This window comes from Malaclemys terrapin, chromosome 2 (assembly GCF_027887155.1).
Source record: "Malaclemys terrapin pileata isolate rMalTer1 chromosome 2, rMalTer1.hap1, whole genome shotgun sequence".
Lineage (NCBI taxonomy): Eukaryota > Metazoa > Chordata > Testudines > Emydidae > Malaclemys > Malaclemys terrapin.
The window spans coordinates 241243106-241266898 of record NC_071506.1 but is presented as its reverse complement, the minus strand read 5'-3'; the positions used below and the strand labels follow the sequence as shown (position 1 = coordinate 241266898).

The window sequence follows — 23793 nt, the reverse complement described above, 5'->3', positions numbered from 1 at the left end:
TGCACAAGTTTTAATTTTGCTCCTGCCCATGATATGGAAGATATTTTTATGAAACTCCTTGAATGCATCATAAAATTTAGGCATAAAAGGCAATATTTTAAAAATGTCCTTGTTCTACAGAGCCACGAAATTTTATCTTATGCAGTAATCAAGAATATTCCAAACTTAAACATGTTGCTATGTATAGCTTGCTAAATAATGCATGCATTTTTCCAGCAACACAGACCTCTTAAAACCAGTTTTTCTGTATTGACTATAAACACGTTCGGTTTTACCAAAGTGACCTCCAGCTGGAGCGCAAAGCAATCTATGTTTTGCTTCCATATCACTCTTCAAAGTATTAGCAAGCACAACAGAATCATTGTTGACAGAAAACAAAGTATGCAGCTTTAGTTTAAATAAAAACCATGACTACATATTCTGAGTTGACTGCAAAAACTGAAACCTACCTAGTGAGGTTTCATTGTTCTCTGGATTCTAAAGCACTCATCACTTTATTATCATAAAAAAAGCTAGGTCTGTTTCACCACTGCTTTGCATTCTGTGTAGTCATCTATTCCTGTGCAAAGTGTGAGTAAAAGGCTACCAATTCTCAATTGATCATTTTTACACCCATTCTGCAAAGATGTAAATGCATTTACATGGTGCAAAGCAGTGGAGTGTCAGACCCCTAGTATTTATGGTGCCAGGAGTTCACATACTTTCATAAATCCATAGATTCTGAGACCAGAAGAGACCATTATGATCTAGTACAGGGATTGGCAACCTTTGGTGCATGGTTTATCAGGTAAATCCGCTGGCGGGCCGGGACAGTTTGTTTACCTGCAGCATCCGCAGGTTCAACCGATTGTAGCTCCCACTGGCTGCAGTTCACCGAACCTGCAGACGCTTCAGGTAAACAAACCATCCCGGCCAGCCAGCGGATTTCCCTGACGGGTCGCGTGCCAAATGTTGCCGATCCCTAATCTACTATGACCTTGTGTACAGCACAAGCCATAGAACTTCCCCCAAAATAATTCTGAGCACATATATTTTAGAAAAACATCCAAATGCTTGGTCATTTGGGTCAGAGAGAGCGAGAGCACATTGTTTACACATTCTGTTTATAGGGCCAAATTCTTCAGTCCTTATCTGAGCAAGATGTCTATTGACTTCCATGGGAGTTTGGCTTGACTAGTATTCGAGCCAAAGCCCACTAAAGTAATTGGAAAGGCTGACATGCTATTCAGTGGGCTTCAGATCATGGCTTCCAGGACAGGAAAATTTGACCCTTGTACTGATAAAAAAGGCAATTAACATATGAGGAAGCTTATAAAGATCTGTATCTGAGAATGTATGGTATGCTTCTGAATGTATGTGTCTGCTGCAAAGCATTATATTTAAATGCTAATATAAAAGTAAAGTTTGATCTTTTGTAGGGTTTTAGTCAAGTGGTCTAACAAAGATTAATACAGATAGAACAGCAAATAAGAAATATCAGTTTTTTGTATTCACTTAAAATATGGGTATTTAAAAAAACTCAAACCAATAATCTTAATTTTAGTGGTGCCATGGTACTGGGAGAGCAGAACTTTGTGGGTACAAATCTGCAGACCTGACACAAACTCTCCTTCACTCCAAATGCTGACTGATGAAATCTAGCAAAGAAGTCTACAATATATTGAGTTCACAAAGATATAGGAAAGCAATGTAAAGCAAATATCCTTTACATTTAGATAACATGAAGACACAATACTCTTGTAATGTTACATATTTGTTCTGTTGGAATTACATAAACATCTAAATAAAGCAGAAGTTAATTCTAAAAAGCTGTAGAAGAATTGTTGGAGAGATTAAAGTAGAATTTTATCTAATATCTAATCACAACAGACTCTTATGGAAGTACATTGGACATCCAATTTTATCCAAAATGCATAGTTGACAAATATCTGCTTATAAAAGTAACACCCAAGATACTGAACGGAAGGTATTATTAATGGTAATACATTCTCCAGTTCACCAAGCGATAAAGTTAGAGCTTTTGGTAATGGTTGTTACAAACCTCTTCAGCTTTAATAGCAAAAATATTTTATTTTCCTTTTATGCCAAAACTAAAATCATACTTATGCTAAATGGTGAATATTAGAAAAAAAAAAAAAAGAATCCTATTCTTTAGGGGGTAAAACCTAAGGGTGCAAAAAAAAGTCAAACTAGGGGAGGAATTTTTTTTTGTGGGGGGGTCAGGAACTTCCCATATCAAAATATCATGCCAAAATATGTTTAAATCATGCAGTCTCAATTTTAAATATTTACAATCAAGTATTACATGGAAGGATTAAAAAAATAATACCTTCACTGTCAAGCAAAATAAAGCCACTTTCCAAACATATTTTTGAACAGATAATAGCAACAACTTCCATGCTAAACCTTGACCTCACCCTGCTAACCTTTACTCATGGTAAGTCCTTACTCAAATTAGTAAAGGTTTGCAAGATTGGTCCTGGTGAGAGCTAATTATTTTCATCTTTGTGGTACCTACATTAAAAAGAAAGTATAATGTACTGTACAGTACTTAGTAAATATTAGAAAAAGTCTCACACAGTCAATGTCCATGTTTTACTTACAAATTATGTACAATATTAGTGTATGATAGTTTACAGACTTCCTGCTTTTCTTACTAAAACCAGATCTCCTATTGGGTTACAAACTTCTAGGATGATTTTAAAAAAATCTGACAATTTAACATTCAAAATCCATTAATTTTTTAAAGTATAAAAATGAACCATATATCCAGAGTGAAAAATCAACAACCATAATAATACATACTGTATCTTACCTAAAAGCAGAAAATATATATTGCACTGTAAGTCACAAAATGTGTTGCTAAATGGCTCCATGAAAGCATCCTGTCCCATGCAAATATCACCTTCTTCTCAGTGCTAAGTCAGTGCTTGGTCCAGCAGCTGCTGGTTTATTTGCCAGGGAAATCAGCAATGAGTTAACAGACCCTATCCTGTCTACTGCCTTGTGTGATTTGAATATGTGTATACAAAGGACACAGGGAGTGGGAACACCTGTTAGCTTAGTACGCAACATCTTCATTGCCTGTGACTCTATCATAATATTGCCTTGGTATATTCACAGCAAATATGGAGTGTGATAAATGGGGTATAGAGTATGAATCACTCTGCTTTCATAAAAATTAATGTGAGTAAAATTTATATAGGTATTTATGCCCTACATAGTTACAGTCAAAAAACACTGACCTGCTAGATACATATGCTAACTTCAGATAAGAATCTAGTAGTCAGATATGCAAAAGACCTGTTAAATCATCCCACTGATCCCCTTGCGATGGTAGGATTTCTGCTGTCCACTGTCATATGAGATATTAAATACCATGTACGATGGATCTTAGCTAAAAAGGAAAATGAAAAATTCATAAAAAAGTTAAGATTGTAGTTAGATCTATTGTAAAATGCATGCTTCCGAACAATTGTTGCTCTGCAGTTATCTTTGTATATCCCTTAAAATATTACAGAATAATGGTTATTTTGGGATGGCCTTATTCCCTGAGAATTTTTTTTAATCCCTTTCTGAGCTACGTGTGTGTGAAGTCTTGGTGGGGTGTTTATGAGGTATATTCTAACAAAGAATCTTCTGTCCAAAGTGTGAATCTTACTCAGACTGCCAAGCTAGCTGCCAGTCAATATGTGTTCTGCATTAATTTACTACAGCTTAAATTAATACTCATATACAATCTGGATTTTATCCAAGGCTCACTGTGCAAGTCTAATCAGCCGCAAACCAAGGCAACCCCCCTTCTGCTCTCCTTCCATGTGCAATAATTTCCAACAGTAAATATTTGCACCTATACAAGTGGTTATAAAAATATTAAGTTTAGATAGCACTTAGGCACACACAAATAAATCTCTCAAATATTGGGCTAGATTGTGCCCTGCCTTGTGTGGGACGGAATGCTTGCAAGGAGCCCTTCCCCACCTCACTTAAGCCCCTGTGCTGAGGTGAGGGACAATCCCTGTCTTTGGGTTCAGAGGGCTCAGTTGTGCAAAGTGCTGAGCTACTCATGGTGCTAAGCATTCTCAACTCTCCCTGAAGTTAATGGGAGCTGAAGGCACTCAGCACCTTCAGGGGTGGTTCAGCACCTTGTAGGATCAGGTTCCGGGAGGACAAGAACTGCTCCAGGATAATGTCAGTGTCCCCAGAGGGGATGGAAGGAGGTACGCCCAGGCCATGGTGCCATCACCCACTGGCCAGCAGAGGAAGAGCATATGATGCCCCCTCACAAAGCATGTAATAATGCCTGTACTACTACCCTCTATTGTGGGCTGTGATTTGTAGCCTCAAATTAATCCACTTAATAATAGGCTAGGTGTCTTTAATTTGACCACTTTTTAGAATCTGGTTCAGAAATGAAGAAATGTTGGTCATAAGGGGCTGATTCATTTCTGACTGAAGTGAATGGGAGTTTTGACACTGAAATCAATAACAAATGGATGTGGGATAAACTCCATTTTGGTGTTTTAAAACAACATGTCACGAGCAAAGGAAGTTCAGAGGAGTAGAAAAGATTGGAATAGTCATTTTACATTGTACAAACAAGAGCAAGCCTGAAAAGACCAGGGCGTAAGCAGTCTGGCTTAGTGGTTACTTCTGGGCTCATGTGGCAGAGTCCAGAGGTGGCTATGAGGTCGTGGTAGGTGAGCAGGGATCAGAGTAGTTGTGAGGGCCAAAATCAACAGGCAAGAATAAGGGTTAGAGTCAGGCTGGGGTCGGAGACTGAAGGTCAGAGAGCAAAGCAGTGCTGAGAGAGTCCAGGTCTGGAGCCACAGCGAGCCAGAAGTCTGTATGGTTGCCCAGCCAAGTTCCTGGGCCATGCTCCTGGGTTAAATAGTAAATATGGGCCAAACAGAGGGCCAGAGGCTGCGGTCGCTTTTGCTCCTTTGGGTGGTACTTTCTGAGGTGCCTAATCTCCACGGTGCTCCTTGGATGTGGCTCTACCTGGCCTTCTGCTGGCGATATGAGACCATCAGCTACCCCAGGCTCTGCAGACCTGGTCCTTGTCCTAAAGATCTTTACATTACCTCCATCTTTCAGAGGTGCCCTTTCTTCAGGTTGGGGCAAAGTCCTGATGAAACCATTTTACCAATCATGGGCATGGACATGGGCAGCAGATTCCCAAGTGTGCTCTTCAGGATCATAGCCCTCCCAATCTAAGGGGCAGTACAATCTCCCCCTCTGTAGTCTAGAGTCAAAGACAGCATGGATTATATGCCCTTGGACCTGGATGGTGGCAGCTGTTGGGACCAGTTGGGAAAGGGATCCTTCATGTCAGGCTTCAAGAGGAATACATGGAAAACACGGTGTATCTTGAGAGATCGGGTGAGCTGCATTTAAAGGTGATGGGGTTGATTTGCTGACAAATCTGGAATGGTTCAAGGAACTGGTGGTCTAGTTTGTGGGTTGGCATGTTCATATGGACATATTTTGCCATGAGCCAGACTCTTCGGCCCCCTGCAAGAGCTAGGCCTTCCTGGTATGAATGGTCTGCACACTGCTAGTAGTCCTTTTTTTGCATTTTCAAGGTAGTCCTTAAGCTCCTCCTGGATATGATGAATCCCACTGGATTCAGTCAGTGGATGCTGGGTTCAGGGAGGCCCAGAAGCAATGGTGAAACCCATAATTTGCAAATAAGGGACTCTACCCTCCAGAGGCATGGTCAGCCCTGTTGAATGAGAACTCAGTGTAAGGCAGGAGGGAGGACCCGTTATTAGGAGAGTCACAGATTCTAAGGCCAGAAGGAACCATTGTGATCATCTAGTCTGACCTCCTATGTAGCACAGGCCATAAAATCTCCCCAAAATAATTCATAGGGCATATCTTTAGAAGGATATCCAATCTTGATTTAAAAATTGTCAGCGATGGAGAATTGACCATGACCCCCAGTAAATTATTCCAATGATTAATTACTCTCATGGTTAAAAAGGTATGCCTTAATACTAGTCTGCATTTGTCTAACTTCAACTTCCAGCCATTGGATAGCGTTATATCTTTCTCTGCTAAATTGAAGAGCCCATTATTAAATAATTGTTCCACATGTTGATACTTATAGACTGTAATCAAGTCACCCCTTAACCTTCTCTGTGTTAAGCTAAACTATCTTGATGATAGTTGACATAGCACCCTAGATATTGCTCTAGTACTTCGTTCACTTTCTCTGTCCACCCGTTTGTCTGGGGGTGGTATGTGGAGGAGGTAAAAGCATGAATGTGCAGTAACTGAAACATTTTGTGCCAAAAGCATGAGACCAACTGCATGCCTTGATCTGAGGAGATATGGTCTGGAAGCCATGGAGATGGATAATGTGCACAACCAGGAGTTAAGCTGCTGTTTCAACAGAGGGTAGGCAGTCACAGGGGATGAAGTGCACCATTTTGGTCAGTTGGTCTATGATGGTGAAGTCCACCATCAGACTGACAGAGTCAGGGAGTTGCACCACGAAGTCCAGGGTGATCAAGGCCCAGGGTCTAGGTGGGGTCTTCAGGGGTACTAGAATGCTGAGGGGCTTAACATGGTGTGTCTTGGTGCATGCACAAAGGTCACAAGAGTGAACTTTGGCTCACATATGGAGCCATCAGAAGAAATGGGGCCATGCGGAGAGTCTTAAGGTGGCCAAAATGGCATGTCAGCAGAGTGTTATGGCAGAGTTGAAGGACCTCCAATGGGGTATGTATATGCGCCCATCAATGTATGTTACCCCACCTGTGTGGAGCATTGCATTTTGGTTCCGGATTGTTCAGACTGTTCTGTCACATCCTGGGCTAATGGGTCATCCCATGAGGCAGATTGAATTAGGTTGATCAGGTCTTGGTGTATTGTAGCACTAAGAAAGTTGTGGGGTTTTAGGAGATGGAGTGGTTCTTGGTTGGGCTCTTTGCCCTCTTAGTAGTATTCCCCCTTTTGGGATAAGGCATTGGCCTTTCCACTGCTGGTGCTTGGGTAATAGGTGATGAAGAAGTAAAACTGACAGAAGAATAATGCCCACATGAGTCTCGGGTTGAAGGCTAGAATCTCACACAGATATCTGAGGTTTTTATGGTCAGTAAAACCTTGGACCAGCGTCAGGCTCCCTCGAGGTGATGGAGTTACTCTTTGAAGGCTGATTTAATCATGAACAGCTCCTTATCTATTATGTTATAATTCCATTCTGCAGGGGTTAGTTTGCGGGAATAGTGCGAGCAGGGGTACAGTGCTTGCTGTGGCCTGTGCTTGAAAGAGTATGATTCCCATAGCCACACTGTATACATCAGCTTTCATGATAAATGCCTGGGCTGGGGCTGCTAGAATGGGAATGGTGGTAAAAGTGGCCTTGAGCTGTTCAAAGGTGCAGTGAGCTTCGGGTGTCCAAACAAATTGGATGGCCTTCTGGACTAGGTTCTTCATAGGAACTATTTTCCCTGGGAAGCCCAGAATGAACTGTTGGAAAGAGTTCACAAAGGGCAGGAAGTGCTGCAATTCTCAGGGGGACCTGGGCACTACTCAGCTGTGAACGGTTTCCATCTTCTGGGGGTCCATTTTAATGCCCTCCAAGCAAAGGATATAACCCAAAAATTCTGTGGAGGATTGGTTGAAGGCACATTTCACCAGTTTCACATACAGGCAGTGCTCCCGTAGTCTTTCCAGGATGAAAAGGATGTAGTAGCAATGCTGCTTGAGGTTCTCTGAAAATACAAGTATGTCATTAAGTTAGATGATTGTGTACTGGTTCAGGATGTCTATAAACATGTCATTTACAAAGCTTTGAAAGGTCACAGGAGCCTTGGTCAGACTGAATGACATTACTAAGTATTCATAGTGTCCACAGTGGATTCGGAAGGTGGTCTTCCATTCATCTCCTGTCCTGATGTGCCCTAGGTTGTAAGCCCCCCAGAAGTCCAGTATGGTAAAAATTTTGGCAGACTGCACATGATTTAGCAACTCTGAGATTAGGGGCAGGAATAACAGTTTCAGATGGTCACTTAGTTCAGGACCCGATAGTGTACACAGAGGCATAGCTTTCCATTCGTTTTCTTAACAAAAAGGACCAGAGCCCCTACTGGGGAGGTAGTGTCAGACGAAAAACTTGTTGAGAGTGTCTTGGATGTATGCACGAAGGGTGTCCCGTTCTGGCTTGGACATTGCTTAGATCTCCCTGTAAGGGACCTTTGTCCAATTTTGTAGGTCTATGGGGCAGTTGTAGTCTTGGTGTGGAGGTAACGTGTCTACATTTCCCCCTCCTCCCCCCAAAAAAATGTCTCAGTAATTCTGGTATGTATCAGGTGGCAAGGACTTACGCCTGGGAACAGTTCCTTCTGGCTAACTGCCACAGTCCAGCATCCTCTCACTGCGTGGTCATCTCTGATTGGGTGTCTGGACCTGGAGGATTGAAATTGAAAGTAGGTAGGCAGATGCTTCAGCAACGTTCAGATGGGAAGCTGATCCTCTTTTCTCGACAGGAGATGTAAGGGTCATGCTGCTCTAGACAGGTGATGTCAAGAATCAGGGGAAAGTGTGGAAAGTGAATCGCATTCAAATGCAGTACCTCTTGATATTCCTGGAATACAGCCTCTAAGGGTATGGTTTCCTGTGTCACTGACCCTGAGGACATAAATGACTCATCAACTGCTTCTACAAGATCTGGCATAGGCTTCAACTGGTGGGGAATTTGTAGGGTTCGGGCAGCTTCAGCATCTGGGAAATGATTGGCAGCACTGATATCTATCTGGGCTCACTGAGGGGAATTGACTTGGCTCCATCCATGATATGTAGCAGTATCTGTACTTGGAAGTGTAGGGTCTTCATTGAGGGCTGGAGGGACAATACTCATGTTATTAACATATTAGGTTGCTGTATTTTTATATTGCACAAGCATTCTATGGAAATAAAAAGTGTAAACAAAAAGCATGTACAGATATTTTGTTCTATACAGGCTTCCAGTATGCACTGATGGCCTGATAGTGTTTGTGCTTAATGCAAGATTATTGACTCCCACAACATCCTTTTTTAAAAAACAAAGACACTTGTGTGTGTTTTGGTTCAGTTTTGGTGAGTATTAATTATTTTATTGTTCAGAGATAAATCATGTTGCCCTATGCTAAAAATTGTTTGAGGGTTATTTCTACAACAAACAAGTAACTTTTTCTCTGCTCCACTAAAGGATGTAGAAGGTCACCAAAACAATTGTAATCTGGCCAGGGATATTAAAGGGGGAGAATTGGCTCCATTATATACTTTCCCCTATTCTCTTTTTGGTTTGGTTATTCAAAGTTGCATCATATTGTGATTTGAATTTAGCAATAATTAAACTGGCCCAATGCACTAATCTCTGAACATGACTGGTTAGAAGAAATTGAAGCAGCCAGAAAATTGTCAGAGCTTGAATATTTTCTTGCTACTTAGGGATAGAACCACCACATTATACTGTTTCTTCAAACTGCTATAGTTGAAGTCTGAAAATTAATCTGCACAGAAAGTTGCTCTACAGTACATTAAAAACAATTTCTACACAAATGTAAAATTAAGAAAAAGCAAACATTTGGCCTATTGAGCAAGTCGTGCATAATTAAATAGCTAACAAATCAGGGTACATATACAATATATGACAGAAGATATGTCAAGGTGCATCATTTTTTTGGCCGACGTGCTTTTATATAATAAACCGGCAACATTATTATTGCATCAAATTCCTTGTTTGTGTTTAAAGACAACTCAGTGTTATTGAATTGTGCTGGATTGACAATCCTGGAAACTCAAGTTCTTTATCCACATACTAGTTATAGCATGGATAGTGGAAAAATGTCTTTGCTGAGCTGCTGTGCCACTATGCCTACACCCTAACTTGAAGAGACCAGTTCTAGGAAAGAGGATTTTTTGTTTTCCTTGCCAATTCAGGTGAGTTGATGTCTCTTGAGATGGCCAAAAGAGCTGCAAATTAAGGTCAGTTGTAGTGGTGACTTTTCTGATGTGGATTTCTGTACAAGTCAATTAATTACGAATCACTTGGTGATGCTGAAGGTTTAATAAAAGTATATTTCTGTAAAAAAAACATAACACTTTATTTCCAACAACAAAAGTATAAGGTACACAGAGTAACGTGAGCACCTCAGTGTCTCTCATCTCCGGTTTTAGCCAGTCCCGTGGCCACCTGATTCATTAGATGTGTGTTTTCAAATAAAGGAAGAGCCTCAGGCAATTTATTTTTGGAAATGTTTAACTCAGGTGCCACATGTTAGAACTGAGGGCTCTATGCCTAATCCAATGGAAGATCTGCAGGTGCTGCTGTGGTGGAATGGCCTTTGAACCTCTCACATTGTACTGTGTGACTCTGGTTTGCATACACACCACGTAGTATGATAAAGTGCCACTTCCCATGCTATTTCATCACACATCTTTCTGCAAATATAGACCCTCTCTACACCAGGAAGTATTCCTGTCAGCACAAGCTCTAGTAAAATGTTTCCTGCTTGCTTTCCTTTCCTCAAAAAAAGTACGCGAGAACCGTAGAAACAGATAGAATAGTCTTATAATAATAGGAGCACAACTTTTCAGATAAATGATTTGAATGGGATTTGCTTTGTACCCAATGATGCAAGTAGAAATATTTTCTTGCCGGTACTGCACTCATGGGAAAAACACAATGGAGGGCACATGACCTTCCCACGTGACCTTCCATGTGACTCCTTCCCACCCCGCCCCCAGCCCGGGGCCCCCGTCCCCTCCGACACCCCCCTTACCTGTCTATATTGGACAACTGCATTTGTGAAACAGATGTAGTTGTAAAATGATGGCTTGGGCCCCTGGTGCCACCTGTACTTCCAGGTGTCATTGAGGATCCAGCAGCACCCAAATTGAAAACTTCTTAAATGAAAGAAGGATAGGAAGAACAATCTCCGCACTTTCCCTTAACACACTATCAGTGTCCAAACTAAGCTTCTGCCAGCTTGCCTTTATCTAAGTATTGCTCTCTGCCAGGCCCTAGGAAAGCAAAGATGCTGCGCCATCTGGGTTTGATGGAAAAGAGGCATAGAACTGTGTGTACCATGTACATCTTGATAGAACTACAGCCCAAATTGTTTTATTATTTTCCTCAGCATGACATACAGGAGGGGCAATCAAAATCAGCCTGGCAGAACATGCATGAGAACTGTCTCTGGACAGATAAACAAGTGATCCAAATCACTAATCTCTTGGGGCCAAATACTGTTCCCATTGAGATCAAAAGGAGTTTTGCTATTGAGTTTAATGGGAACAGGCTTTGACATTTGGAGAGGAAAGAACAAAACCACACAAGCAAGGGCTATGTTGCTTATACCACAGGAATCAAAGGCTGCTGACTCATGTGAGAAAGTCAGCAGACATCTGATCTTTGTCCATTGCAAGGAACAAATCAGCAATCAATGAGGCTAGAACAGTCACTCTACCATATCCAACTGATAAGTCCATCTGCAAAGGATCAAGGAAATATGAAGACTCCAGATTACCTTAAAGTCCTCAGTCCCTTGGTTAGAATGCTCCCATTAGTATATGTTCATAGTCCAGAGGCTGGAGCAGGAAAGTGGCCAAAGCAGGAAAGAGGCAAAATGGATAAGTTTCCAGGCCAAGGCCTTTTAGCTTCTGCCAAGTGCCAAGTAAAGGGAAATCTGTTCCTACTGTGAAAGATGGTGTTTGGAGTCACATGGGCAAGCTACATGTCCATCACCCCCACCCATATTCTAGTTAGAACATTCACAAAAAGTTCATTAAATGTAGACAGGCATATTCAGGGTCCATTGTGAGCTAAGTGTTCCTTAATGGGCCATTCAACTTGACTTGTCCCTTCATGTGCTGGCTAAATATCTTGTGGGCTTTACCACAGGAGCAAACATGTAGTAAACATAGCTAATATTCATAACTTCAGATACCAAGATGAATATACATGCATAGAAATAGCATAATATTAAGTACCAGCTATTTCACCTCCATGACTATTCCCAAAAGAGATTCTGAAAAATCACACCACATATCTGAGACCCTATGTGCCTGCACCATGCCCCGCTGGAGTTTTGTTATCTGTTATGGAACAACAGAGATGGAACCAGTGACATGACTCCATTTAGCTTAAAGGGGCAAGATTAATTTTTAGCTGTTCAGGTGTGTTTAGTCATTGAGGGCATGCTGGCTGGCACACATTCAGGTCAATGGGCTTCAGTGTTTCTTTGCAGTTAACTTTTTAATGTTCATAAACCTGGTATGTGCTGAGGTGGTTTAAAGCATAACACAGGTTTTTAGGTTTGCAAATCTGTGAACCTCTGCCTCTTTGAGATTTTATTATTATTATTATTATTTATTTGCTGGTTATAATGTGGGAGGGTATCCTCTCTGCCCTCTGATCATGAGGTTATGTATGTGTTTTGTAGAACTCTTCTGAACACCAGTTGGAAGGACTTTTTTTTTTTCAGTAAGTGTGGGCCGATTCTTTTCTCTTAGAAAGCATACAATTTTTTCAGGTTCACACTGATTAACACAGAAAACAATTGGGGCTGTTAATTTTTTTTCAAATTTCATAGAAAATTAAGTTCAGCTATATTTTCCAGTACCGTGATGAAATGGGTGTTTTGTATATACAAACATCAACATGCATAACTACTCACTTTCCCCCAAAATATGTAGTATTTTGTCTGTTTATATGGAATATGGGAGTTGGGTGAGGAGACATTTCAGCATATGTATGACTTATTAAAAGACAAATGTTAAGTAAAACTGTATCCTAAACTGCATTATGGTATTATACTCAAACATTGCATTTCAATGGGAGATTCAAATTCCTTTATAGGAACAGAACAGACTCCTGAAACTCTTACCACAAAAGTGGTCCATAGACATGCCAATAGTAAGAGTTTCAGGAGTCTGTTAGGGCACGTCTACACTGGCAAAGTTACAGCGCTGGCAGTTACAGCGCTGCTCAAATAGCGCCGAAGGAAAACCGCTGTTGTGTGTTCACACTGACAGCTGCCTGCGCAATAGTGTGTTCACACTTGTGGTGCTATTCGGAGCACTGCACGCTGGGCAGCTATCCCACAGAGCACCTCTTTCTCTTTTGCCGCTAAGACTTGTGGGAAGGCGGAAGGGGTTGCGGGGCATCCTGGGTCCTGTCCCTGTGATGCATTGCTTTGCATCCCAGCAATCCTTGTGCTTCTGTCCGCATTTGGCGTCATCTTTCAACAGTTTGTGTACTGTGTGCCCTGCCTCTTTCTGGCTACAGGAATGGATCCCGAGCTGTTGACAAGAATGCTTTTCGCACTGACCAACACGTCACGAGTGGCAGTGGAGTTATTCCTTAAACTACAAAGGCAAGAGGAGTGCGACATTGATCTTGCCACATGTCATAACTATGACACGAGAATGCTTGTGTCATTCATGGAGGTGCTGACCACAGTGGAACGCCGCTTTTGGGCTCGGGAAACAAGCACTGAGTGGTGGGATCACATTGTGATGTGCATCTGGGATGACGAGCAGTGGCTGCAGAACTTTCACATGAGGAAAGCCACATTCATGGGACTGTGTGATGAGCTCGCACCAGCCCTGCAGCACAAAGACATGAGAATGAGAGCTGCCCTGCCATTGGAGAAGTGCGTGGCGATTGCATTGTGGAAGCTGGCTTCTCCAGACTGCTAGCAATCGGTCGCTAATCAATTTGGAGTGGGAAAGTCAACTGTTGGACTCGTGTTGATGCAAGTGTGCAGGGCCATTAATCGCATCCTGCTCAGAAAGACCGTGACTCTGGGCAACATGCGTGAGATTGTGGATGGCTTTGCAAAAATGGGCTTCCCTAACGGTGGAGGGGCGACAGATGGCACACACATTCCAATTCTGGCACCAGACCACCTTGCCACTGAGTACATTAATCACAAGGGGTATTTCTCAATGGTTCTCCAGGTGCTTGTGGATCACCAGGGGAGTTTCACAGACATTAATGCAGGCTGGTCTGGAAAGGTGCATGACACGCATCTTTCATAACACTGGCCTGTTCAAGAAGCCACAAACAGGGACTTTCTTCCTGGACCAGAAAATCACTGTAGGGGAAGTCGAAATGTCCATTGTGATCCTGGGAGACCCCGCCTATCCCTTAACATAAGAACATAAGAAAGGCCGTACCAGGTCAGACCAAAGGTCCATCTAGTCCAGTATTCTGTCTACCGACAGTGGCCAATGCCAGGTCCCCCAGAGGGAGTGAACCTAACAGGCAATGATCAAGTGATCTCTCTCCTGCCATCCATCTCCATCCTCTGACAGACAGAGGCTAGGGACACCATTCCTTACCCGTACTTGCTAATAGCCATTAATGGACTTAATCACCATGAATTTATCCAGTTCTCTTTTAAACTCTGTTATAGTCCTAGCCTTCACAACCTTCTCAGGTAAGGAGTTCCACAAGTTGACTGTGCGCTGCATGAAGAAGAACTTCCTTTTATTTGTTTTAAACCTGCTGCCTATTAATTTCATTTGATGACCCCTAGTTCTTGTATTATGGGAATAATAACTTTTCCTTATCCACTTTCTCCACATCACTCATGATTTTATATACCTCTATCATATCCCCCCTTAGTCTCCTCTTTTCCAAGCCGAAGAGTCCTAGCCTCTTTAATCTCTCCTCATATGGGACCCATTCCAAACCCTTAATCATTTTAGTTGCCCTTTTCTGAACCTTTTCTAGTGCCAGTATATCTTTTTTGAGATGAGGAGACCACATCTGTACGCAGTATTCGAGATGAGGGCGTACCATCGATTTATATAAGGGCAATAATATATTCTCAGTCTTATTCTCTATCCCCTTTTTAATGATTCCTAACATCCTGTTTGCTTTTTTGACCGCCTCTACACACTGCGTGGACATTTTCAGAGAACTATCCACGATGACTCCAAGATCTTTTTCCTGACTTGTTGCAGTCAAATTAGCCCCCATCATATTGTATGTATAGTTGGAGTTATTTTTTCCAATGTGCATTACTTTACATTTATCCACATTAAATTTCATTTGCCATTTTGTTGCCCAATCACTTAGTTTTGTGAGATCTTTTTGTAGTTCTTTGCAGTCTGCTTTGGACTTAACTATCTTGAGCAGTTTAGTATCATCTGCAAACTTTGCCACCTCACTGTTTACCCCTTTCTCCAGATCATTTATGAATAAGTTGAATAGGATTGATCCGAGGACTGACCCTTGGGGAACACCACTAGTTACCCCTCTCCATTCTGAGAATTTACCATTTATTCCTACCCTTTTTCCCTGTCTTTTAACCAGTTCTCAATGCATGAAAGGACCTTCCCTTTTATCCCATGGCAGCTTAATTTACATAAGAGCCTTTGGTGAGGGACCTTGTCAAAGGCTTTCTGGAAATCTAAGTACACAACGTCCACTGGATCCCCCTTGTCCACATGTTTGTTGACCCCTTCAAAGAATTCTAATAGATTAGTAAGACACGATTTCCCTTTACAGAAACCATGTTGACTATTGCTCAACAGTTTGTTTTTCTATGTGTCGGACAATTTTATTCTTAACTATTGTTTCGACTAATTTGCCTGGTACAGATGTTAGACTTACCCGTCTGTAATTGCCAGGATCACCTCTAGAGCCCTTTTTAAATATTGGCGTTACATTAGCTAACTTCCAGTCATTGGGTACAGAAGTCGATTTAAAGGACAGGTTAAAAATCTTAGTTAACAGTTCCGCAACTTCACATTTGAGTTCTTTCAGAACTCTTGGGTGAATGCCATCTGGTCCCGGTGACTTGTTAATGTTAAGTTTATCAATTAATTCCCAAACCTCCTCTCGTGACACTTCAATCCGTGACAGTTCCTCAGATTTGTCACCTACAAAAGCCAGCTCAGGTTTGGGAATCTCCCTAACATCCTCAGCCGTGAAGACTGAAGCAAAGAATCCATTTAGTTTCTCCGCAATGACTTTCTCATCTTTAAGCACTCCTTTTGTATCTCGATCATCAAGGGGCCCCACTGGTTGTTTAGTAGGCTTCCTGCTTCTGATGTACTTAAAAAACATTTTTTTATTATCTTTGGAGATATTGGCTAGTTGTTCTTCAAACTCCTCTTTGGCTTTTCTCATTACATTCTTGCACTTAATTTGGCAGCGTTTATGCTCCTTTCTATTTGCCTCACTAGGATTTGACTTCCACTTTTTAAAGGAAGTCTTTTTATCTCTCACTGCTTCTTTTACATGGTGGCTCTTTTTTAGTTTTTACTGTGTTTCTTAATTTGGGGTATACATTGAAGTTGGGCCTCTATTATGGTGTCTTTAAAAAGCACCCATGCAGCTTGCAGGGATTTCACTTTAGTCACTGTACCTTTTAACTTCTGTTTAACTAACCCCCTCATTTTTGCATAGTTCCCCCTTTTGAAATTAAATGCCATAGTGTTGGGCTGTTGAGATGGTCTTCCCACCACAGGGATGTTGAACGCTATTGTATTATGGTCACTATTTCCAAGCGGTCCTGCTATAGTTAGCTCTTGGACCAGCTCCTGCGCTCCACTCAGGACTAAATCTAGAGATGCCTCTCCCCTTGTGGGTTCCCGTACCAGCTGCTCCATGAAGCAGTCATTTAAAGTATCGAGAAATTTTATCTCTGCATTTCGTCCTGAAGTGAAATGTTCCCAGTCAATATGGGGATAATTGAAATCCCCCACTATTATTGAGTTCTTAATTTTGATAGCCTCTCTAATTTCCCTTAGCATTTCATCATCACTATCACTGTCCTGGTCAGGTGGTGGATAATAGATCCCTAATGTTATATTCTTATTAGAGCATGACATTTCTATCCATAGAGATTCTATGGAACATGCGGATTTGCTTAAGATTTTTACTTCATTTGATTGTACATTTTCTTTCACATATAGTGCCACTCCCCCCTTCCCCCCCCCCCCGCACGACCTGTTCTGTCCTTCCAATACATTTTGTACCCCGGAATGATTGTGTCCCATTGACTGCTCTCAGTCCTATTATATCAATATCCTCCTTTATCACAAGGCACTCTAGTTCACCCATCTTATTATTTAGACGTCTAGCATTTGTGTACAAGCTCTTTAAAAACGTGTCACTGTTTATTTGTCTGCCCTTTTCTGATGTGTTAGATTCTTTTTTATGTGAATGTTTATCATCTGATCTGGCCCTTACATTATCCTCCTCCATCCTCTGCTCCTGACTATAACTTGGAGATTCTCTATCATTAGATTCTCCTCTAAGAGAAATCTCTGTCCGATCCACATGCTCCTCTGCAGCAGTCGGCTTTCCCCCATCTCCTAGTTTAAAAACTGCTCTACAGCCTTTTTAATGTTTAGTGCCAGCAGTCTGGTTTCACTTTGGTTTAGGTGGAGCCCATCCTTCCTGTATAGGCTCCCCCCATTCCAGAAGTTTCCCCAGTTCCTAATGAATGTAAACCCCTCCTCTCTACACCATCGTCTCATCCACGCATTGAGACTTTGAAGCTCTGCCTGGCTACCTGGCCCTGCGTGTGGAACTGGGAGCATTTCTGAGAGTGCCACCCTAGAGGTCCTGGATTTTAGTCTCTTCCCTAGCAGCCTAAATTTGGCCTCCAGGACATCTCTCCTACCCTTCCCTATGTCATTGGTACCTACATGTACCACGACCACCGGCTCCTCCCCAGCACTACACATAAGTCTGTCTAGATGCCTCGAGAGATCCGCAACCTTTGCACCAGGCAGGCAAGTCACCATACGGTTCTCCCAGTCATCACAAACCCAGCTATCTACGTTTCTAATGATCGAATCTCCCAATACTAATACCTGCCTTTTCCTAGCAACTGGAGTTCCCTCCCCTGGAGAGGTAACCTCAGTGCGAGAGGCAACCCCAGCACCGTCTGGAAGGAGGGTCCCAACTAGGGGAAGGTTTCCCTCTGTTCCTGTTGACTGCTCTGCTTCCCTGGGCCTTTCATCCTCCTCAACAGCACAGGGGCTGTCTGACCAGAGGTGGGACAATTCTACAGTGTCCCGGAAAGCCTCATCAACATACCTCTCTGCCTCCCTTAGCTCCTCCAGTTCTGCCACCCTTGCCTCCAGAGTCCGTATGTGGTCTGTGAGGGCCAGGAGCTCCTTGCACCGAATGCACATATACGCCACCCACCCACGGGGCAGGTAATCATACATGCTACACTCAGTGCAATAAACTGGATAGCCCCCACTTTGCAGCTGGGCTTCTGCCTGCATTGTCTCCTAGTTAATGAAGGGGTTGTTTAAAGCAAGAAGTTTTGAATGTAGTTTGGGCTATAGGTTTTAAGGGGAATAAAGGGTATAAGAAAGAACCAGAAAGGGACCCGCGCTCCCTTCCTGCTCCCCTTCCAAACTCCCTAGCGAAACTCCGTGTTAGCAGCCCTTGTTCACAAAAGCTCCCTGGTCACTTGTGCGCTGCTTTTATAAAGCCCTGGCCTGGGTGAATGCCCCGCCCACTGATTAAGGCTCAGCCAATTACCAGAGGCTTCTAGCTTTCAGACCTTCCTTTGAAGCTCACAGCTTCCAACTGCCAGCCACAGCACACGGTCCTTCAAACAACCAACCAAACAAACAGACTGACAAACACAAGCTCAGCACACAGCAAGTAACCCCCAAACACAAACAAACACACACTACAGACAGTCACTTATCCCAAGGGTCCTGTATTTGCTCCTCCTTCACCTGGAGAACTCCCTTGTGAAACTCCGTTAGCAGCCCCTGTTAGCAGCCCCTTAATGCCGTGGCTCATGAAGCCATACACGGGACAACTTGACAGCAGCAAGGAACGGTTCAACAACAGGCTGAGCAAGTGCAGAATGACTGTGGAGTGTGCATTCGGTCGTTTAAAAGCCTGCTGGCGATGCCTGTATGGGAAGCTGGACATGGCCGATGACAATATTCCTATGCTTATAGCCGCATGCTGTACCCTCCATAATATTTGTGAAGGGAAGGGTGAAAGCTTCACTCAGGGCTGGAACGCAGAGGCTCAGTGCCTGGAGGCTGAGTTTGAACAGCTGAGATCACGGCTATTAGTAGGGCACAGCACGGGGCCATAAGAATCAGGGATGCTTTAAGGATCAATTTGAAGCTGAAAGCCAATACTATTTGTTGCTATGCTCGGGATTGCAGTGCTTGTAATGCTAGGAGGTGATTGGTGCACATGATGCAAGAAGGGGCCTTAACATAATTGTATGTTGCTTTGCAGTGCTCTTTTGCTTTCACTTAATAGAATAAAGATTGCTTTCAAACAAACACAATTATTTTATTGAAAGACAACAACCAGAGGAGAGTCAAACGAAAAAAATCATCAGCAGGGAGGGAGATGAAGGAATGGGGGAATGGAAGGTCTCAAGAGGAGGAGGGGTCCCAGGATGGCTACAGTTTTGTGTATGTCCAGGGATCACACCCAACCTTCTCCTCTGGAGTATGATGCAGCGGGTGCTGTACTACAGCAGGGCCAAACTGCAGATTGATGGGTATTGAGTGCAGTGGGTACTGGGAGTACACATTGCTGGACTGTGAGGAGGGAGGAGTGGAATGGTGTGGGTAGAGAGTGGAGCCAGGAGGTTGATAAGAGTGTGTTGGCTGTGTGTGTGTGTGGGGGGGCACATGGGAAAGAGTTTTGCGGCAGCGGCTGCAGGGGAGGGCGGGCATGGAGCTGCTCAGGTTGAGGAGCTAGTATCTCCTGGAGCGAGTCCGCTTGGCGTTCCATAACTGTTAAGAGCTACTCTGTGGCTTCTTTCTGGTGTGCCGCGTTCTCCTTTCGTTCATCTTCTTGCTGTCCCGCCACTCCTTCAATTCCTTTTTCTTGGCAGCAGACTGCATCAAAACCTCACGCATAAAGTCCTCCTTAGTTCTTCTTAGAGGCTTTCTAATTCTTTGCAATCATTCTGCCACCGATAAGGGAGGTTGGCTTCCCAAGGTCACCTCTGTGAAGTTTAAATGCAACATTTTACAGAAGCAGTATTGTTTGCAACACAGACAACACTGTCTCAGTGCTTTAAAACACAGCCAGTACTCACACACCTGATGCTAACTGGCTGACCCCAGGCAAGCACACACAAACCACAAGACCCCAAAAATGGTGAGTAGCCGTAGGGGCTGGGTATATCACTGTTCCCAGACCCTGCTGGACACTGGGCACGTGGCTCTTGGGGAGAGCCAGCACTGTAGCGGGAGCCTGATATTTATTCCTGTCCCCACACTTTCCACAGGAGGTGATCATTATGGAAGATATCTCGCTGCTGAGGATGAGCAGGGAATCAAGGGAGGGTCTTCTCCAAGTATGTGGCTTCCACCCTGGCCTCTATGCAGCTAGCCTGTGTGCAGCTATGGTCCCCCCATGATGGCACAATGGTGCTGGAAAGTTAGCATTAATGGAACAAGAAACAAAGCAGCTCTGCCGAGGAACCTGCAGGAGCGGATTGCCCAGTATCTCCATGAGAGTTTCCTGGAGATCTCTGAGGGAGATTCACGTGAAGTGAGGGAGTGTATAAACAGCCTGTTCCGCTGCTGAAACTAGGCAGGAGGTGGGAGACAAGCCTGCTTTCTGCAACCCTCCTGCCCCCAGCAACTTGCTTCAGCAATTCCCAAAATCAGATCCACTTACTGGGGCCTCCTCTCCTGTTTGGGCTTCACCAAGATCCAACTGCTATGACTGGCTAGGCTCCTCCGGGGTAGAAGAGAGCTCCTGGCTGCATGCATCTCTGGCCTCTGAGACATCCTCTGCCTCTGGTTCCCCCTCCCCCTCTTCATCCAAGATTGCCTCCTCCTGGCTCGGTCCACTCTTGACTGGCAATGAAGCCAACAAAGTATCCACAGGGGACTTTGCAGTGGAGGTGGGGTCACCACCGAGTATTGCATCCAGCTCTTTGTAGCCCCGGCAGCTCGTGGGCGCAGCACTGGAGCGGTGGTTTGCCTCCCGTGCCTTGTGGTGGGCATTCCGCAACTCCTTCACTTTGACCCTGCACTTCAGTGTGTTCCAGTCTTGGCCCTTTTCTATCATGCATCTAGAAATCTGTCCATAGGTATCATAATTCCGACGGCTGGAGCGCAGCTGTGACTGCACTGCCTCCTCTCCCCAAAATGCTGATGAGATCCAGCAGCTCGGCATTGCTCCAAGCGGGGGATTGCCTGGTGCGTGGAGCAGGCATGGCCACTTGGAAAGATGCGCTGAGACCAGTGCACACATCACTGAGCAAACAGGAAGGGGACTTTCAAATCTGCAGAGGAATATATGGGGTGGGGCTGACGGTTGGTCACCTGAGGGCAGGGCAGTAGAGTTCAAACCAATGGCCAGAGAGGTGAGACCAGGCATTGTGGGACACCTCCCGGAGGCCACTCACAGTGCTGTAATCACCACGGTGTCTACACTGACACTGCAGCGCTGTAGCTACGGCGCAGGAAGCTCTACGCCTCTCGTCGAAGTATTTTTTTTTAGAGCGCTGTTTCTGCGCACTAGGTGGCTTGGCAGCGTGTGCACCTCGGGAGTTACAGCGCTCAAAGCTGCTTTACTGCACACAAACTTGCCAGTGTAGACGGGGCCTTAGACTAGTTTGGCTGTAAAGAAGAATTCTATGTACACTGGGGGGGACGACAATGCTGATACCTGTCAGGCTGCAGAACTGGGCTGACATCAGAATCCAACCATCCTCTGGTCAGTGCAAGCAAAAGCATTCCTCTAATGATTTGGACTTGATGTGATGAATATGAATGTCATGGATAATTCAGACCAATGGGGAGAAACAGAATTAAAACCGTGTTTGAACACCTTCTGTCCTGTCGTCATCCCTGCCCCACGGTTCCCCTCTTGAGGACTCCTGACTAATTTAACAGCACAATACATATGCTAACGCTTTGTTTAAGTTTGTTAGCATATGCATTGAGCTGTTAAATCCATATAAAGAATGAATACCCTCCCTAGCCCTGTTCTGCTCCTTTAAGGAGTAGAGCACAGCCCCTGCCCCCCTAGAGGTGGGGGGCTAGCCCCAAGTCTTTCCGGTACTCAGTACCCCCTAAAAATCCCTTGCCCGTACTGCGTACTGGAGAGTACCACCCTATTTGCACTACTGTTTGTACCTCCCTCTCCCAAAAAAGAAAGAGGGAGAAAAAAGGCTTAGTTCTTGTACTTCTCTACTGATCCAATGTAGGGTTACCATATTTAAAAAATAAAAAAAGAGGACACTTCCCGGGCCCTAGCCCCGCCCCTTTCCCACCCCCGGCCCTGACCCTTTCCCACCCCTGGCCCTGCCCCAACTCGCCCTTTCCCCGCCCCTTCCCCAAAGTCCCCGCCCTAACTCCCCCTCCTCCCTCCCAGCCACGTGAAAAGGGCTGCCCGAGCGCTACCGGCTTTACGGTTTGCCGGGCAGCCTCCAGACCCTGCGCCCCTGGCCGGCGCTTCCCCAGCGCAGCTGGAGCCCGGGAGGGGAAGCGCCCAGCCGGGGGCGCAGGGTCTGGAGGCTGCCTGACAAACCATGAAGCCGGTAGCACTCGGCCTTTGGGCAGCCCCTATGCCTCCGGACCCTGCGCCCCTGGCCGGGCACTTCTCCTCCCCGGCTCCAGCTGCTCTGCTCCTCCCCGGACTCAGACTTCGGCTCTGCTTAAGAGCCAAGCTGCCCGAGCCAGCGCTACCGGCTTCGGGCAGCCCCCCTTGCCTCCGGACCCCAGCCGCCAGCTGGGCACTTCCCTTCCCGGGCTCCAGCTGCTCTGCTCCTCCCCTCTCAGACTTCGGCTCTGTTTAAGAGCCAAGCTGCCTGAGCCAGCGCTACCGGCTTCGGGCAGCCCCCTTGCCTCTGGACCCTGCGCCGCTGGAGCAGAGCAGCTGGAACCGGGGAGGAGAAGTGCCCGGCTGGCGGCTGGGGTCCGGAGGCAAGGGGGGCTGCCCGAAGCCGGTAGCGCTGGCTCGGGCAGCTTGGCTCTTAAACAGAGCCAAAGTCTGAGAGGGGAGGAGCAGAGCAGCCGCGGGAGGGGAAGTGCCCGGAAGTTATTTTTCCCGGACATGTTCGGCTTTTTGGCAATTCCCCCTGGACGGGGGTTTGATTGCCGAAAAGCCGGACATGTCCGGGAAAAAACGGACGTATGTTAACCCTAATCCAATGCAGCCTTTGGGCACCATCCCCATTCACAGAGCCTCTTCCCTCCAAAACAAAAAGACCGGACAGATTCGACTGCATGTTCCTCCTTCCCCAGCCCCACCGTGCATCTCTGAGGCTCAGGAAAACTGACCCCTGGAGACTCCCCGAGCGGGCAGGCGGGTGCTAGGGCCCTTTGGTTGATGGGGGGGCACCCAGTGTTCACACCAAGGAGAGTCTCCCGCAGGACACATCCCCCCTTGCAAACCAGGGACCGCCTCTGATGCCATCGGCAGCCCTCTATGGCCTCTGATGTGTCCCTGTCCCTGGACTGACAATGAGCAATGACCCCTCTGGCTTGGCCTGGGAACACATTGGCCTGCCCTGGGCCAGCCATGCCCACAGTGCATCTGGCTGAGTGAATGCTGCAGCTCGGCCAGAAGGGGGCAGTGAATCATCCCAGTAAGGGGCTCTCTATACAACGAGTCCCTTCCTCTCTATGATTACCGTGTTAGACCGAGGCTACAGCCTCGGCCGTGTGGGGTGGGCAGAATGGGCGGGTCTCGGTGTGCCGACGGGGATTGTAGTTTCCTGAGGCCGCACCTCCCCGGTACTGTGAAAGGTGATGGCGCCGACGGAGGACTACAAATCCCAGAATGCACCAGGCAGCAGGAAGGCATGTCACGTGATG

General features: G+C 45.1%; 1 protein-coding gene across 2 annotated transcripts in view; it reads right to left on the bottom strand.

The window, feature by feature from the left end:
• Positions 1–2894, bottom strand: part of HEPACAM2 (HEPACAM family member 2) — a 28491-nt gene extending 25597 nt beyond the window's left edge. For both annotated transcript variants that reach the window (XM_054017157.1, XM_054017158.1), the window contains exon 1: positions 2816–2894. In XM_054017157.1, coding sequence (XP_053873132.1) covers positions 2816–2894 — 79 coding nt within the window. The remainder of the gene's footprint in view (positions 1–2815) is intronic.
• Positions 2895–23793: the final 20899 nt, after the last annotated feature.